We start from the raw sequence: 18,458 nt of genomic DNA, 5'->3' as shown, positions 1-18,458 counted from the left end.
GCTGCTACGCTCAAAACTTTTAGCTCTCAAAAGCTTGCTTGGTGTGAAACATGGCTAGCACAACTTTAGCACAGTTTACAGCTTAGCCGAGACATGCACCATTTAGCTCATTTTAGATCTTATTTCGACTGTTGAAAAATACTTAATTTGAATAACTTTTGTGTCACTGAATAACAATAAGCAGTTAATATTGCAAGTCAGCATTATGTGTAAAGAAATGGATGACAAGTTAAGAATTTAAGCAAATATATTCAGGAAATTTACTCAATATTCTTAATACATTAGCAATAATATTATTTATTAGATACTTAGATACTCAATGAGTGCGATTACCAACAACCACAATTCCTATTTGTCACTTGTAACGCCAATAAATCAAAGATTAAGTTACGCTTGCAAACAACAATTTGTCTATGTAAACGATACTCAAATCAAGTTACCGCAAAACGCAGCAGGGACCTTATAAATTAATCGAATTAAATTGAATTCATAAATGCCAATAGGTCACTGTTCTTGATCGGAAAAACATTTCCAAGTTGAGAACAAAGCTGGAAAATCAAGATTTTAATAAGCGGAACATTTGGGAGAAAACACAAAACGACTTTGTGATACACTGACAATCAAGTATAATCCTAAACCATATTTACAACATCATGAAAGCGTATTTTAGCATCAATTTAAAGCGTGTGTACCAAAACCTGTTCAAACCAAACATCTTGTATTACTAATAACATGGAATTAGCTTCGTCTGGCGCTTATCAATTAATTTATTGTTTACACGCTTCGTATTTGTGAATCAACTAGAGTTGTATTTGAGCAAACAACTGTTCAATTGATCCGCCCATGTTTTCCGCATGTTTCTTCAAATAGTTCTCTCTCATACATTTGTTATGCGATCGCACTTGTTTCTTCGTTTGCCATTTCAGCTAATTTTTTTTTTTTATTATAGCTAAACTTGCTTGAGCCTTTCATCGCGAGCCTGAGCTGAACACCGAGGTTAAACTTAATCGCCAGCTGTAAAATTAATTCCAACTAGTAATTAAAAACGCTAAACAGTCCAGGTCTGGCAACACAGCAGCCGCAGTAGTTGCGCCCACAGCGCTGGATAAAAATTATTTTTTTTGCAGTCTCGTGGAACACTTCAAATGATTCGGTAGCAAAACTCCAATTTGAAATCTGAAACCCAAGCTGATAAAATCGGAATAAAAACCCTCTTTCGAATCAATTGTTCACAACTCAATTTACGAAAAGCAGTTTCAAATTTATTGGTTAGTAAATTGTTGATTTTAAGATTGGAATACTGTTGTTAAGTACAAGTATACTTAATGATATAAAAGAGTGGTTTTATAAGAGTTTTTAGTTGATAAGAGAAGACCATGAAATCTACAAAAAAGTTTAGAAAAGTTTAAACATCTTTGAAAGCACGACTGTTGATTTTCAGATTGGAATACTGTTGTTAAGTACAACAGAAAATATGAAATAAAAGAGTGCTTTAGTTGATAACAGAAGACCATGAAATCTACAAAAAGTTTATAAATGTTCAAACATCTTTGATAGCACGAAATAGATGATTCAATTCATGTGATCATCACATAACATAATGATAACCAAAGGTTTTCAGATTGTTCAGTTCAACAGCCGAGAACATTTTTTGGCGTCATCACATTTGCACCCAAAAAGTTTCCGAAATTCAAGTACGCCAAATGATAAACCTATGACCTTTCCACATTAGATGCTCACGCGATTCTCTAGCTTTTAATTGAGATTATAAATATTAAATTCAACATTTCAGAGAACTCTAAAAGTTGTATAATGTATATAACATGAAAATATTTTATTGAAATAAACAGGCAAGAGGTTACTTAATGCACTCGCATATTACGCAGCTCAGGTGAGTTATGTTGGCCATAAAACACCTTTTACGAAATGATCTCAACATGTCTTTAATAGGCACTTAATAAACGACTCTTTTGAGGAACAAGTTATTCAAGGATTACAATGAAGAGGTCACCGGAATATTATGCGCCCCAAATTCGCTTCGCAAATCTCCGCTATGAGGTAGTGGATAAATCGAAAGGTAAGTGAACTGTTGTGCATCAATTACAAATCCATTAAAGATCGTAACATTTGCCAAAAACGTGACTAGCATGCGAATATATTGTAGAATAGAATATAGAAAATTAAGTGATAGTTCTTTAGCCTACATTAGAATTATCCCCACGTATTCGTAATTGAATCGTCGTCGTGCTCCTAACTCATCCATAACAAACATGAACACCTCGACACCAGTCCACACTCATTAGACATTTAAACAGACATGAAATGTGCCCTCATTTGACACTCGATAAGGCAGCCAAGTTTACGCTTCGAGTCGTTGAAAAAGTAAAAGTGATGCGAACAAATTCTCAAACGGAAACACTGTTTATAGTAAATGATATCTATCTCCCTCTTTCTCTCTCTCTATCTCCCTCTTTGTCTGTAGGCTATAAATCACAATGTGTGTGCTCTAATTTATCGGGTGAACACACATTAAACTTGTTTATATTACCCGTTTACAAAAGTTTTCAATGAATTCTCAAAAAATAGAAATACAAGGCATGCAAGCTAAAAATACTTGACAGTGTTGTAAAGGAAGCAATTAATTGGGCTACGAGGTTTTGACCTTTGCAGATCCATTATCTGCTGTATTATTTTAAATTTTAAATTAAAGTAAAGTTAATGCTTCTACACAAATTCTTATTAAAATTCCATTCTTATGTTTATCTAACTTTTGATTATCTAACTTTTGAAAAATACTATCCAGTGTTGTAAAGGGTTTTAGTTTTTAGGATAAAGGTTCGTATTATTTTAATTTAAACTAAAACAGTAAAGTTAGGTTTCTAAACAAAATCTTATTCAAATTCCATTCTTATGTTATAGGGAATCTTTAGACTATCTAACTTTTGAAAAATACTGTCCAGTGTTGTAAAGGGTTTTAGCTTTTAGGATAAAGGTTTGCAGATATTATCTTTCGTAAAGCAGTAAAGTTAGGCTTTTAAACAAAATCTTATTTAAATTTCATTCTTATCAAATTATCTGCTGTATTATTTACTGCTTTTAAGCAAAATCTTATTCAAATTCCATTCATATAGTAAAGCGAATTTTTTGATTTTCTAATTTGAGAAAAAGGCTTGTCAGTGTTGTAAAGGTCTTTTAGTTTTTAGAATTGACGTTGACAGCTAATATGAATGGTATTATTCGAATTTAAATTAATGTAGTAAAGTTTTGGCTTCTAAACAAAATCTTTTTTCCTGAGAAATACTTGGCAGTGTTGTAAAGGGCATTTACTTTTTAGAATTGACCTTTACATTATTTCAATTAAAATTAAAGTAGTAAAGTTATTTCTATTCAAATTCCACACATATAAAACATTTGATATTCTAATTTTTAATTGGCTTTTTAAAATGTTTGTCAGTTTGTCATTATCAGATCATTCGTCAAAGCTACTGAATTAAATCATTAAACGGTTTGCCTTGCCGAGCCCCTGAATTGTGTTCACTCAGCTGTCTAGCTGCTGTCCTCTAGCATGTTTAGTTTCCATATTATATAGCCACTATATTCACTATAAATCATTAAACAAAATGAACAAATTGTGGCGGATTGTATTCTCAGAAGATGCGCATGACTATAATGAATGATAATAAGTTCGCAAGTTGTGCAAGTTCAACTTGAAATAAGTGAGCAAAAAAAAAAAAAACTAAGTGGAACTGTGTGATCTGTCAGATTTGTGGTTTGTGATTTTTGATGGGATTGATATACAGTTCAATGGATTGTTATACAGTTGTGTGTTGAAATCGCGAGTTCACTCAACTGTAACTGACAATCGTGACGACATTTCGCTTCGCTTTTTGAACGCTTCCAGCGCTCCCCCGCAGCCGAAAGCCGGCTAAAATAGCAGTAAGATACAAAAAGAGAGAGAGAGAGAGGTGCCGAGTATCATATTTATTGTGGCTAACAGCCGCATCCAAAGCCAAAGCCTGTTAGTATCGCAGTTGTTGCGTTGTTTGATTACTATGCAAAGAAGGCCAGCCGGTTGTTGTCTCGTTGTTGTTTTGGGAAGTCGAAAACATTTGTTGTTGCTTCTCTCTCCCTCTCTCTCACTCTGGCTCTGTCTCTGTCTACTTCTGCAGTGTTCGATGCTCGCTGTTCGGTGTTCGGTTTCAATGTCAATGTCAAAAGCGTTTCCGATCGCATGTTTGTATCAAGCACGCAGTGAAATTTGCCGCCTTTATTCCGAGTTGTGGATGCTATGCTTTTAGTATTGTTTATATTTAATAAGCCACACACACGCATGCACAACTTTATATATAGCAAATTTTGAGCAATTTGAAATATGCAATCAATCATATTCAGCTGGCAACACTTTTCCTATTTTAATCAGAAATATTTAATAATAATCTACTGTTAATTTGCATCGATATTTCAAAGCTATGTGAATAATTTTTCGAAATTTAACTCAATTATCAATCGATCTACAATATTTCCCAGCATTTATTTAAATCTAGACTTTTATTAACTGCTAAATCACACTTAATCGGCAGCTATTAATAACATATAAAAAACTGATAAATATTCCTGAACTATACAACTTGTTAAGTAGCTAGTTTCTAGAGAAATTCATCCAGAACTTTCTGCAACTAAAGTTGAAAAGTTAGTCTAAAAGTGCAGATTTGTGTGGTATTAATTTTAAAATATAACAAATTTAAATACCGCAAAAATACAGAAAATATCACAATAATGGGCTATAAAATGCACAAAATATTACATTTGGTATATTGAAGTATTAGTACATACAAAATATACCATGAAATATACTAGATTGTCAGCCAAAGAAAGTTTCAGTACATGTCACGGAGGCACAAAGATAAAAATACTCTTTTGAAAACTAACTTAATACCCTTAGAAATTTCAGTTACATAGCCAATTAAAATGTAAAAGAAAACAATCCAAAGTTTTAGGTAAAGGGTCGATTAAAGTTCAACGAGCAACCAAGCTATCACATTATGAAAATTCAATATTCGTACTCGCAAAGAGCTGCGCATAATAAATTCCATTATGTAGGACTTGGAATATTCGTTTTGGCATTATCTATCAAAGGGTTGAGTATATTAAACATTTAATTATGTTCTCTTGTTCGCTGTGATGTTGATAAGATAACTCGAAATTAATATAATGGAAGCAGACAAACACTCACACTCACATACTTGGAGATAAGATCGTATAATAAATTAGCTGACAATATTTGAGCGTCATTCGAAAGCCATTAGCTTTATTAATCAGATTCATGATGATAAACTCAACTCTCTAGCTTGTTGCTGCTGTTGCTCATCAATTGGTCTTTGAAGCGCACTAATATGCAATCAATATCTAAACACCCGGATTAACTTGATCTATCGAGTGTGTCCAAGGGTCGTCTGTGCAGCTAATTGTAAATCTTAAATGCACAATTAAAGCAGCTGATTCAGAATGTGCAATCGTGCAAAGGCAAAGGTTCATTCGGGACTGCGATCAATTAAATTAAATTGCCGATCGATTCTCTGGTTAACCGGAATAATAAATCTATCGAAATCGTTTCAGAATGTTGTTGCAGGCATTTGAAAATTGAGACAGCCACCACATATTGCATATAAGGAAAATACAACCGAAGCAGTTCTATAAATGTCAAACGGGAATTTGAAAGCATGTTTGAAAATAAAGTATTTATTATTATACCCGGTACCCATAGAGTAGAAGGGTATTATAACTTTGTGCCTGCAGAAAATGTTTATAAAGTATATATATATATTTCTGATCAGCCGTATAAGCACCTAAATCTCAGAGACAATCTGGTATTTTTTGCACTCTATGGTATATTTCTAATGTAGTACTTTAACGATGTACCAAATACAGCCTTTGGTATATTTTTTAGTATTTTAATCTATGGTATATTTGGAATGTAGTACTTAATTAATATACCAAACATATCTTTTAGTTTATTTTTAGTATTTTTCGGTATATTAATTTGGTATATTTTAACACCGCACTGATTTACTTTTATTTAAAATGGCTAGCGGGTATCTCAAAGTCGAGCACACTCGACTGTAACTTTCTTACTTATTATATTTGATACAAAAATGAAACACTTTTATTGAAAATAATAGCTAGAATCATTATGGAAATTATTATCAATGCAAAAATGAAATGTTTTATTAAAAAATAATAGCTTGACTTAATATGAAAATGATCTAATGAGAGTATCGCTCAGTGGGCAATTAAAAACTTATTTCTTTGGGTTAATAAAATAAGTAGAGCGGCTGCACAGATAATTGACCAAAAAGGGAAATTGTTGATATTTCGTCACAAAGTTGCCAAATGAATTAGTTAATTGCTAACTAGTTGAACTTGTCTGCATTGTTCAATACAATTAACCAAATGAGACGGCGACGGGAGAATTCTAAATGCGAGAGAATTATAAACAAAAGAAAAACGGGCGCCTAACCATTTCTTTATCTCTCTCGCTCGCTCGCTGTCTCTCTGTCCCTCTCTCTCGCTCTCATACTCGATTGAAATTTGCGGCTGTGTATTTTTTCATCCATTTTATTCTTTTTATTAATAAACATTAGAAAACAATGAAAGAAACCAGTGAGCGAGCGCAACGGTTCAGTTCTCTCTCTCTCGAATCAAAACTGAGATATCCATTCGCGTTTTATAGAGTACACTTTGAGTACTATATGTTTTTCGTGTATTATATGCGATATCAGAGAACCCGCCGCAATGCTTCAGAAACTATTTTGCGCGAGTTCCGTTCCGTTGCGACGTCGCGATGTCGACGCTGCTTTGACTGAAAGTCGACCCAGTCAGTCTCAGTTTTTCGACTCAGTCTCGCGCCGCATTTCGAGCGATTCGGAAGTGTGTTTTTTTGTATTTCGAGAAACATAATTTGAAATTGACAGCCAAAAAACAGAGACAGAAACTCATATATATTCATTCATATGTATATATATTCGAGTAGTCGCTGCGCGTGTTACAAATCCAAAATATATTTCGCATAATATATGTACCACGATATCTAGAGATACAGACATATGTGTTGTGTGTTCTTCGCTCGACTTTATAAATAACAACAACAAAAAAAACCCTCTGCATCTCGGTTCGTGTTGTTTCGTCAGAAGAATCGAAAGAAACAAGTGTACGACGGTATTGAAAGTAGGAAGTGAATACATATTTTATTGTATTTGTGAATAATTATGAATAAATACATTTAGGCGCATTTTTAGATCGAGTTCAATTGAATTGAATTGAAACGAATTGAATGTTCGTATACGTCTTCGTGTGTGTGTGTGTGTGTCAAGTGCAAGTGTTTGCTGTTGCCGCTGAGTCGTTCAACAAGTTGCCAAGTTGCTATTAATATGCAAAACTCAATTGAACTATTTGTAACTTTGCTTTCAATTTCGGGTTCTTTCATTTCATTTCTTCTTCTTCTTCTTCGCTGGCTGGCCCCCTTCCATGAAATCATATTGTAGCACTTGTGTGCCACATTCTTTGTAGATCAAAGTTCAGCATTTGCTGGGATACACATATCATATGATGATGATGATAATAATGATATTTGCACATATTACGCATACGCCACATGCGCCAGCCAGATGGCATGGCTCATTGTTTTATCAACCGCAATTAAATTCTCTCACACAGAATAGCGTAGTTTTCATATTCGTTGCGATTTTAATGAGTCTCCTTCTTCTGGGCGAAGGAAGAAAGCATATTTATTTACATTTTATTAGCCCTAGCGATTATTGTTGCCAAATCGCGTTGATGATGATATCACCCCACATAGTCGTAGTCCACACATAGTTCTCCCCCGACAGTCATCATCATGGCCAACATCAACATCAGCATTGTTGTCATTGAGGGCTACAACAATGTGCGGGGACAACAAACAAGCGTCAACATACTCAGAGAGACTCGAGGGCGTGGAAAACTACAATTTGTAATGCAATACTCTCCACTCCGCTCCGCTCCGGTTTGCATACAGTCCAATATACTATAATATACATATATATGGTATGAGGGTATATAGAACAGACGTCGCATATACTATAATACCATCCATAGATACATTCTGCCATCGACAACGTGCGTGTGCGGGTGGAAAAAAACAGAAGAAAGTGAACTATTTATAGTATTTCAGACGTTTCCCTTTTCTAGCGCTTATCTTTCAGATACAATTTACTTATCGGACGTTGCCAAAATGTGTGTGTATGTGTGTGTTCTAGGGTTGGGCCCAGAGCAACCTGTTGCTCCAGCTATTATTTACATTTACGTGTACCTTGGGCAAACAAACCGTTTAGCGGGAATTTTTCTTTTTTTATTGTGCTTGCCTTACTAATTGGCAAATTAATATGTGCCCTCTGTACGCTATTTAATTGCGACCCTAAGCAATTATTTGCCACTCGAGGGGGTTGGGGAGGGGAGGAGGAAAAGGGCTACGATCTGTCATCAAAATATCTGATCTAAGACGAACTTGATTAAAATGGTTCACAATAATTGGAAGTGGATTAAATTGAACTATTTAATGTTCTCAGTTTTATATCTCAGATCATATTCGTTTAAATTCATTGATTTTTATGGTCTACTTGACACAAATTGCCCGCTTGTCGACTTAATTTAAATTTAAATTTAAATTAGTGTGTTTATTCAACACTTCGAGCCAAGAACTTGTGGCGCAACTTTTGTTTTCAAAAATATGAAAAACTGATTGCGCAGGGTCGTTGATCGCTCCAAAATTGCAAACGCTTACAGAATGCGACTATAAAAGAGAATAAAATATAAAACACGATCGTTTAGAGTTGTAACTGCGCTTTATAGTATATTCATAGGGTAGAAGGGTATTATAACTTTGATATATGGTATATTTCGAATGTAGTACTATATCAATATACCAAATAGAGATTTTGGTATATATTTAGTATTTTTTTTTTAATAAATTTGGTATATTTCGCAATTAATACCAAATTGTTTTATAAGAACAACTTTTGTATGAACAACTGGTATATTTTTCACTTTATAGTATATTTCTAGTGCAGTATTATATCGTTATACCAAATACTACCTTTGATACTACTATACTATATTTAGTATTTTTGTAGTATATAAATATGGTATATATCACAATTAATACCACATTGTTTTATAAGAAAAACTTTTGTATAAACAACTGGTATATTTTTTCAATTTATAGTATATTTTTAGTACAGAGTTATATCGATATACCAAATATAACTATTGATAAAGTTTTAGTATATTCTTAAAATAAATATCGCACTGTTTTATAAGAATTTTTGTATGAACACTGCAAATATACCATATTTTTAATGTAGTACTATACCAATATACCAAATATAGCATTTGGTATATTCCCACAGAAGAAAACACTTTCCTCCAACTTTCTTGCATGTTTTTTTTTGTTGCGATTGTGCAAGCAAATACAAAAGTTGTCAAACTACTTTGTTGCAATGCAGTCTGAGAAGCTTCTACTGATAAGATACTTGGTTATTTAATGAATATATAGAATAACAGTAATTACACGATATTATGAACTAGCCAACCGCTTTTTTGTTATCCAACCGATGACTAAACAAAAGCTCAACACACGTGTCAGTATCTCACTCGGAATATTTCAATCGTATTCGTACTCTATTCAGATGAGTGTATTCTCTCCTACAACCTTGACGCTTGATAGAACCACAATGCGATGATTATATTATAATAATGCTCGCACTGAGATTATGATTTGTTTAAGTGCCTCGAGCTAGCTCGTAAAAATCTGTCTGATATTAAACACATTTCTTCTCGGCATTCTATGGCTGTGTTTACACCAACTTCTTCTGTTTATGCCAGCACAATAAAAAAAAATGTTGTTTAATCTTCAGTCTTCGGCATCAATCTGCATAGCAAATTTCATAGCCCAAGGCATGATCAAAAAAAGTAATGTTTATTAAATAGATATTACTTTGGATTTTGTAAATATTTTAAATTCATTTCCAACTACACATTTGAAATTGAAAATTCATTCAATATTAATGGTTGGTTATTTTTCTTCTAACAAAATCTCATTAAATACATCTGATTAATGGCATGAATTGTGGAAAATTTCCCAGAAATGCGAAACGCTTTAATAGCGGAAATTCCACAGAAGCCAAAAAACAACAGAAATTGCCATATAGTATATCATATCTGTGTTGTTGACCGAGTTAACTAGAACTTGAAAGTTAATATCGTAAAGATGATGGCCTGTAATTATTTCATAGTGTGGCACAGACAAGTGTCTGGGGATTGTGAGAACAAGTACCTTCAGTTGCGTTGAATGTTATTACAATTTAGTTTAATTGATGGCAAGTGGAATGTTTCCTCCTCCTCCCCTCCCAATATATTATATGTATATAACCCTTAACCTGTGGTCAAGTGTTTGCGTTCCCAAGGTTCAAATTGCATTTGATATATTGAACGACCTGCGATTCAACCCAAGCAGCTGAAGGACAGTGCACATTATTCATTGACAAAGTGAGAACTGGGATAGGCTGTCCTCAATGCAACTCGCACTTATTGTTTCCATCAATGACAGACTTTTGAAAGGCGAGAATACGCGTTATAATCATAATGATAATAACAACCTCTTTGAGCCATTAATTCAATGGTCACGTAGTAATAAAAATATTCTAAAGCCAGTCTCTCTGAGGCTGCGGGAATTTCATTGCGCAAACCTATAGAGAGAGACAGAGAGACAACAAACACAAACTGTAAAAAGCAAATGCAAAAAGCTAAAACAAGAAAATGCTAACAGCGGGGTTAGCCAGGTCTACTTCAGATTCACTTTTCGCGTTTTCAACTTCGACGGTCGCAGCAACGAACCGTCGACAATTAAGCGCTACTTAAACAGGTGTTGCTACCTCTTGGCTGCTTGCTGGTTGCAGCAACCGCGACGCCAACAACAACATCAGCAACAACAACAACAACGCACTTGACGGTTCTCTGACTGTATTCTGGCCATTTTCAGCTATTTTTTGAGTTTCGCAATTTGTGCCATTTATTGTCAATGTTTGATTTCTATTTGACAACAATCAACAAATGTCATTATTCTTTGCTCGCTCGCTCAAGTTGTTTGATTCTTCTTTATCTCAAGTCTTTTGTTTTTATCTGATCTTTGCTCTTTGCTCTTTGCTGTCTTGTCCAATTCTTCGCCATCTTCAGTGCCGCCTCTTCAGCTTCCTCTTCTTCGATGCGGCAAATTTTTAATTACCTTTGCCAAAGTTGCTCAGCTATTGAAGACAACTCCACTTTGATGATTTATAATAACTACTTCGAGAACAACTCTTCACAATTGATTAAATCTTTTATTTCAAGTTGAAATTTATACAAATTATACAACATTTCTTAGTCACCCCACAAATTCCTTTCATTTAATTTCATATTAAGAATCTATTGTTTCGATCAGAACCAGAATCTTACAAACCCTCACTTCACCGTCCTTTTCCCTCGTCCCAAAAATAAAACCCAGATGCTAAAATCAACAACCTACTTTCTGACGTCAACGCAATGAGGGTTTAAAGTAAAGCTTCGATAAATTGAAACTAAATGAATACTGCAAAATATGGATATATTAAAAAGGACTAGAAATTATAAATGAGAAGTTTAACTATATATTATAATTCCACTTAAAGCAATCAGAAAGCGACAATAACAATTAGTATTTAAAATGGAACTAACTAATAAAGAAAGTATGAAAAAATAAACTTGAAAATGCAAAATATATACAAGAATTTTTAAATGAGTTCTTCACATTTTGAGCTCTTTTTAAAGAGAGTAAAATTACACTTTTTCAATTATTTCAAAGTAGAGAAATTGAAAGTTTGTTAAAAAAAAGAAGCCTAATAAAATAAATATATTACAAATATGAAAATACTAGATGAATACTATAAATTATTAATGGGAAGTTCTTTGCAGCTAACGAGAAGTTCAACTCCCAACGAAACCTAATTTTAGATATTTAGAGATTACAGTATCGTAGTTCTTAACTTTATATTTAGTATTCCAATTAAAGCAATCATAAATTTACAGAAACAATTAATAATAAAGGTATTCAAAGACTGAACATTACAAAATATGAAAATACTAGAGAAATTCTAGAAATTATAAATGAGAAGTTTAGCACACTTTAGAGAAGTTCAACTCACAACAAAATCTTTAATTATCTTATTAATAAAGAGTGTAGAATGATACTTTATTATTCCAATTAAGCCAATCATAAATCGAGAATGACAATTAGCGTATCATTAAGCGAGATTACAAACAAATAAACAAGAGCTTAGAAAAGCAGTGAAGTTCAATAGAGTCAAAGTGAATTCGGTGTTGTTCTATCGCCGAGAACAGACTTATCTTTATTTACACTTGATGTTTGTTTGCTAATGTTATTTACAGAATTCATAAAATACCCGAGGAATACGCATATCTCTTCTTTATTTGATGTTTTATTTTTTTTTTTTCGTTTTTGGGGCCTCTTTCGGGAAGGTCGTTTGCTGTTATTGCTCTCTAGCTCCCTCTCTTTCTATGGGCCACTTCTTAATATTATTATTTTTTGTTTTATAATTATTATTACGACTCATTGTGGTTGTGTTGTTGCTCACGATGACTGTTGATTCACAAGCTTAATGACTAGTTGAGTGTGTGTGTGCGTGTGTTTGTGTGTGTGCGTCAGTTCTTTTCGCCCAAAAATGTCTACGACCCAGGCTTAAACTTGAAAAATAAAATCAGATTTGTTTTTTTATTCACTCACTCGATTGTTGACTTTTCGGACGTCGCGACGACGCGTTTTGCATTGCCAAATTCCGATTCGATATGCTTGCCCTATTGTCATTGTTGTTATTTAATTTATTGGATTTTGTTTTGCTTTTTTATTCATCGCCCTCTCGGTTAGCGTCGCAGTCGCAGTCGCTGTCGCTGTCGGCGTCGCTGTCTCAGTTGTCGCTTCTTCCGCAGTCGAAGTCGCAGTTAAAGTCGCGTTGTTAGCAACAGCTGTTTCTCTGTCTCAATGCGACTCAATGGCTGAGCACTTTGTGCAATGGTTCAGCAGTTCATGATCTTGGTCAAAAAAAGTTTTCGCTCCAATTACAGACAACAAGCTTCGTCTGGCTTCTGTCATAACTTTAATTTCCCTTTTTCTTGTCTTGTACAATATTTTTAGACGTTGTAATTAAACATTTATGTAAATGTGTTTGCCTTGAATAAGCCACTCAACAACAACAACAACAACAACTAATTGCAACGCAAGACTATCTTTTCGTTGCTTGTGCAACACACTCAAGCCATAAGCTTAAACAAATGTTTTTTGCAGTAACCCAAGCGATCAAGTATTAAACCAACTTAAGCAACAATTGCTAAACGAACTGAAAAAACGCTACAATTAAATAGAACAATAATAAGAAAAAATATTACGTATGCGCAGCGTAAACAAATAATATCCGAAAAGTAAATAAAACATAAATCGCACAATCATGGACACTAACAAACTGCTAAAGAACGTTTATGGCATCGATATACACTTTGAAGATCTCGTCTATCAGGTTAAAGAGCCTAAGAAAAAAGGTTTGTTTCTCGATTTATCGATTTATGCATAATTAATCTGAATATCTCACTCTTGAAATCTTCAACTGAATCTCATTAACCCACATAGCACATATTTTGTGACTCTACATGAACTTTGTGTTGAACAATTCTTGAAATATATCTTTCATAACATTCATTTCATTGTTGTTCTTACATAGAAAAAAAATCTGTGCTCAAGGGCATTACGGGCACATTCAAGTCCGGCGAACTGACGGCCATCATGGGTCCATCGGGTGCCGGCAAATCTAGTCTTATGAACATTCTCACTGGCCTCACCAAAACCGGCGTCTCGGGCACCATCGAGATCGGCAAAGCACGCAAATTGTGCGCCTACATCATGCAGGACGATCATTTCTATCCATTCTTCACCGTCGAGGAAACAATGCTGCTGGCAGCGGCCCTCAAAATATCCAACAAGTGTGTCAGCCTAAAGGAGAAGCGTGCTTTGGTAAGCGAAGAGCTTAGAAAAGCTTTGAAATGCTTTACGAAGTTTTTAATAGTTTAGAATAGCTTTGAAGATCGCAAAAAGGGAAGCCAGTTAAAAATAATTGCAAGACAACAGCTAAGCGGGGAAAGAGGTGGAAATGCATTTGAAAATTAGTAAAGAAATGATTTGAAAAGCTTATTGAAGGCTTTTATGTTTAAGCACGATTCAAAGCACTACATTTTAGAAGAATTCGAATCATAAACATTATTAAAAATAGATTAAACTGCATTTGAAAATTAATGTAAGAAAGATTTTGAAGACTTTGAAGAAAACTGAAAACAATCCATCTTAGAAGATTTGTAAGCATTAACAGTAATAACATATCAATACAACAAACAATATTAAGAAGCTTTGAAAGCTCTTTAAAAGAAAACTATCAAAGCTCTTATACAAAAAGTAAACATGGCAAAATTGACATAAATTTTAAATAGCCAAAGAAATTTGTTATTAAATACTTTTTACACTCTTTTTAAACAAGACAAATTTCACTTCAATGATTAGAACAGAAGCTTTAATTAACTTGATGGCAACGATTATAAACAGAAATTTGTTTTAACATCTTTATACCCTTTTTTATACAAAACTCTTTCTTTTTGAACTTCAATAAATTGAATTATTAGAAATTTAAGAAGCTTTAATGAGCTTGATGTAAAAGCTTTAAGGAACTTGATCAGTATTTTCAACATAAAAAGCTTTGCAAGTAAACTTTAACTTGGCTTCGTTTTATGAAGAACTTAATGCAAGTAAAATGTGAACCACTTTTACAATTAACATTTAAATTTACTGCATGTAAAATGTCAACCACTTTTCCAATTAATCAGTATTAGAAGCTTATGCAGCTTGTGCTAGAGGGAAAAAGAATACGTGTCAAATGTAGTAAAGCACTTTTCTAATTCAAACATTCAACTTTGCAGGTTGATCACTTGTTAAACACATTGAAGCTAACGAAAGCGAAACAAACCAGATGCTCGAAGCTGAGTGGCGGCCAGAAGAAACGTCTATCCATTGCCCTAGAGCTGATAGACAATCCAGCAGTGCTATTTTTAGACGAGCCCACAACGTAAGCAAATGCCACACAGACAGACATGTGTACATACATATAATATATAACAAACCATAAAAACCATATAAAGAGATGATGAATCCAAAACGAAACCAGTTGCGAAAAAAGAAAAAAAAGCAAAACGAACATGTGCTAACCTTGAAATTGAAACCATTCCAACTGTCATTTACTGCTCCACAGCGGACTGGACAGCTCATCTTCCTTTGATACCATACAACTGTTGCGATCGCTGGCGAACGAGGGTCGAACCATTGTGTGCACAATCCATCAGCCATCGACCAACATTTACAATCTGTTCAACCTGATCTACGTGCTCAGCTCGGGTCAATGCACGTACCAGGGCACGCCCCAGAACACGGTGATGTTTCTCAAGACGATCGGACTCGAATGTCCCGCCTATCACAATCCAGCTGATTTCTGTAAGTACATCTTCCCCTCTCACAAAGCAATGTCACCTCATTGTCTCTCATCACAGTGCTGGAGTGTGTGAATGGTGACTTTGAGGATCACACGCAGGCTTTAACCGAATGCGCCAAGGACACGCGCTGGCGATACGATCAGCAGCTGATGCAAGCGGACGACGTTGAGCCACCAACTGAGGCGCAAGTGGCCAAGTTCAATGAATCCCAGTCCCAATCCCAATCTCAGTCGCAAGCCCAATCCCCTAGCCAAGGGCAGCAGACGACGTCGCAGCCCAAAGTGCAGCTGCAGAGCATGGACTCAACAAAGGAGCTCATTAAACACACCTATCCACCGCCTGAATGGATGCGACTCTGGCTGCTAATTGGACGCTGTCATCTGCAGTTCTTCCGCGATTGGGTAAGATAAGACACACAGAGAGAACACATAGGAAAGCTACAGTCGAATGTGCTCGACTGTGGGATTTCCGTTACCCATAGTGAATAATTGAAATATACCGAATTAATATACAGAATACTAAAAATACTAAAAAATTATACCAAACTTTGTGTTTGGTATATTATTATACTATATTCGGTATTCATTTTAAAATAACCCGATTTAATACACTGCAAAATTTAATTTGGTATATTTACTAAACTCTATATTTGGTATATTAAAATACTATTCCGAATATACTATAGAGTATACAATATACCAGATCAATCAAATTTAAAAAAATTATACCAAACTCTATATTTGGTATATTCAGAATATACTATAGAGTACCCAATACCAGATCAGTCAAAGCAACCGAAGTAAGTGTGCGTTTTTCCGTACAATTTTTATCTGATCGCAACCAAATTTTGAGAAATCATATATACATATAAACTTTACTTATAATTGTGTGTACCAAAAATCTATCTTTAAAATTGCTTAAAATTGGCTTGCTTTTCGATTTTCCTTAACTTGCGGAAGCGAAATCGGGACCCAAAAGATTTAGAAAATTTCTTATTCAAGTTTTACCAATCTGGGAATAAAGTTCTTTATAATAAAAAACATTGAAATATAAGAATACTTTTAAAAATCTAACCAAAATCCGAAAGCAATTCCAAAATTCTTGTTTGTTTTCGACCCATATTAAAATGACAACATTCTCGATTGCAAATTGTGTTCTTAATTTGAACATAAAATTTAAACGAGTGCACAAAATCTAAAACTTGACTATAAATTTGTTCCTAAAAAAGAAAAATATAATTATGCATATATTTATTTTTAAATTAAATGCTTATGAACCGGTTTATAGAAACGTACATTATTTATGTTAGTTATTTAATTTAAATACTCAAGTCTCATTTTTAGAACCTCATTAACATTTCAAATATTTCCTTTCTGTTTCCCTGACAGACCTTGACCTATCTGAAGCTGGGCATGCACATTCTTAGTGCTGTGATGATCGGACTCTTCTTTGGCGATTCGGGCATCAATGCGACCAAACAAATCTCTAATGTGGGCATGATCATGATACACTGTGTTTATCTCTGGTATACGACTATAATGCCTGGAATCTTGCGCTGTAAGCGGATTGAAATCTTTCTTTAGCTGCCTCTCTTTGCTTAGCTGTTGCTGATTGATTGCAGATCCATTGGAGATTGAGATCATCAAGAAGGAAACGTTCAACAATTGGTACAAACTAAGAACCTACTATGTGGCCACAATGATAACATCCACACCAGTGCATGTGAGTATTCCCAGAGAAACTTGCTCAGCAACTACAAAGCTAATCTACTCTTCTACTCTCAGATCATCTTCTCCACGGTCTATATAACAATTGGATATATGATGACTGATCAGCCAGTGGAAATGGATCGATTTGTCAAGTATCTGCTGTCTGCGGTTGTGGTAACAATATGCGCCGATGGCTTGGGTGTTTTCCTCGGCACTATTCTCAATCCAGTGGTAAGTATAATCCCAACTAAACTATAGTGCAATATAATTAATTTAATTCTTTCTCTCTTTCTTAGAATGGCACATTTGTTGGCGCCGTGTCTACGTGCTTTATGCTCATGTTCTCGGGTTTCCTCATCCTTCTGACCCACATACCAAAAGCCCTGCATTTTATTGCCGCCCTCTCACCACTGCGCTATGCCCTGGAGAATATGGTAATCGCGTTGTATGGCAACCATCGTGACAAGTTGGTCTGCCCCTCTGAGGAGTTCTACTGTCATTTCAAGTAAGCTTCCATTTATATCGAAACTGGAAATATAAGTTTTTAATCGCTATTCCATTTACAGAAATGCCATCACAGTGCTGCGACAATTTGGCATGGAACACAGCGATTTTGGCTACAACATCATGATGATTCTGGCCCAAATAGTGTTATTCAAGATCTTGGCGTACTTCACGCTCAAGCGTAAAGTCAAGTCGGGTTAATTTGGTGCTTCACCTGCGGGGAATTGCCAAGCACACGAGTATTTGAGCTTAATATAAATTGAATGTGATTTTATGTTACTTATCGCTTAGTGAACTTATCAAGTGAACTATATTTTACATCGGCGTGTGATACTTTAACTAATGCTAAATGTGGCATACACATATTGTAGGCATAGCGAATATACAAATATGTAGTTTTTATACGGTTATACACTTTCATATGCATGTACATACATTTATAGGACTATACATAATGTATATATGTCATTTGGCTAGTTTTTGTCTTATTGTTTTAACTAGATTTTAGTAAGAATTTTTATGTGCGTACGAATAAAATGGAAATGTTATAAAAACTGAGATTTCTTTTATTTAATATAATGAGCGGGTTCAAATTTT

The 18,458-nt window shown here is 34.5% G+C and overlaps 1 protein-coding gene across 4 annotated transcripts; it reads left to right on the top strand.

The window, feature by feature from the left end:
* The first annotated feature begins 1,131 nt into the window (after nt 1-1,131).
* LOC117563711 (ATP-binding cassette sub-family G member 1) lies at nt 1,132-18,400 on the top strand. 4 transcript variants are annotated; one of them, XM_034242161.2, is made up of 12 exons: nt 1,132-1,268; nt 1,851-1,891; nt 1,951-2,077; nt 13,839-14,128; nt 15,082-15,227; nt 15,411-15,649; nt 15,706-16,049; nt 17,037-17,205; nt 17,270-17,370; nt 17,433-17,588; nt 17,654-17,862; nt 17,924-18,400. In XM_034242161.2, exons 3-12 carry the CDS (start codon nt 1,999-2,001, stop codon nt 18,060-18,062), a joined length of 1,872 nt encoding a protein of 623 aa, XP_034098052.1. In that variant the 5' UTR covers nt 1,132-1,268; nt 1,851-1,891; nt 1,951-1,998; the 3' UTR covers nt 18,063-18,400. The 4 variants fall into 4 exon arrangements, with proteins under 4 accessions (XP_034098052.1, XP_034098051.1, XP_034098050.1 ...); XM_034242160.2 differs by lacking the exons at nt 1,132-1,268; nt 1,851-1,891; nt 1,951-2,077 and adding exons at nt 6,879-7,207; nt 13,409-13,659; XM_034242159.2 differs by lacking the exons at nt 1,132-1,268; nt 1,851-1,891; nt 1,951-2,077 and adding exons at nt 6,879-7,215; nt 13,409-13,659.
* Nucleotides 18,401-18,458: the final 58 nt, after the last annotated feature.

The sequence above is a fragment of the Drosophila albomicans genome, chromosome 2L (assembly GCF_009650485.2).
Source record: "Drosophila albomicans strain 15112-1751.03 chromosome 2L, ASM965048v2, whole genome shotgun sequence".
In the NCBI taxonomy this organism is placed as follows: Eukaryota; Metazoa; Arthropoda; class Insecta; order Diptera; family Drosophilidae; genus Drosophila; species Drosophila albomicans.
This window is presented reverse-complemented; position numbering and strand designations above follow the sequence as displayed.

Bases quoted from the DNA above. Each gene is read 5' to 3' on its own strand.
- LOC117563711 (XM_034242160.2), top strand. From the start codon at position 13,569: ATGGACACTAACAAACTGCTAAAGAACGTTTATGGCATCGATATACAC. The intron at 17,206-17,269 runs GTAAGCGGATTG...GATTGATTGCAG, and splicing joins AATGCCTGGAATCTTGCGCT to ATCCATTGGAGATTGAGATC. The intron at 17,371-17,432 runs GTGAGTATTCCC...TTCTACTCTCAG, and splicing joins TAACATCCACACCAGTGCAT to ATCATCTTCTCCACGGTCTA.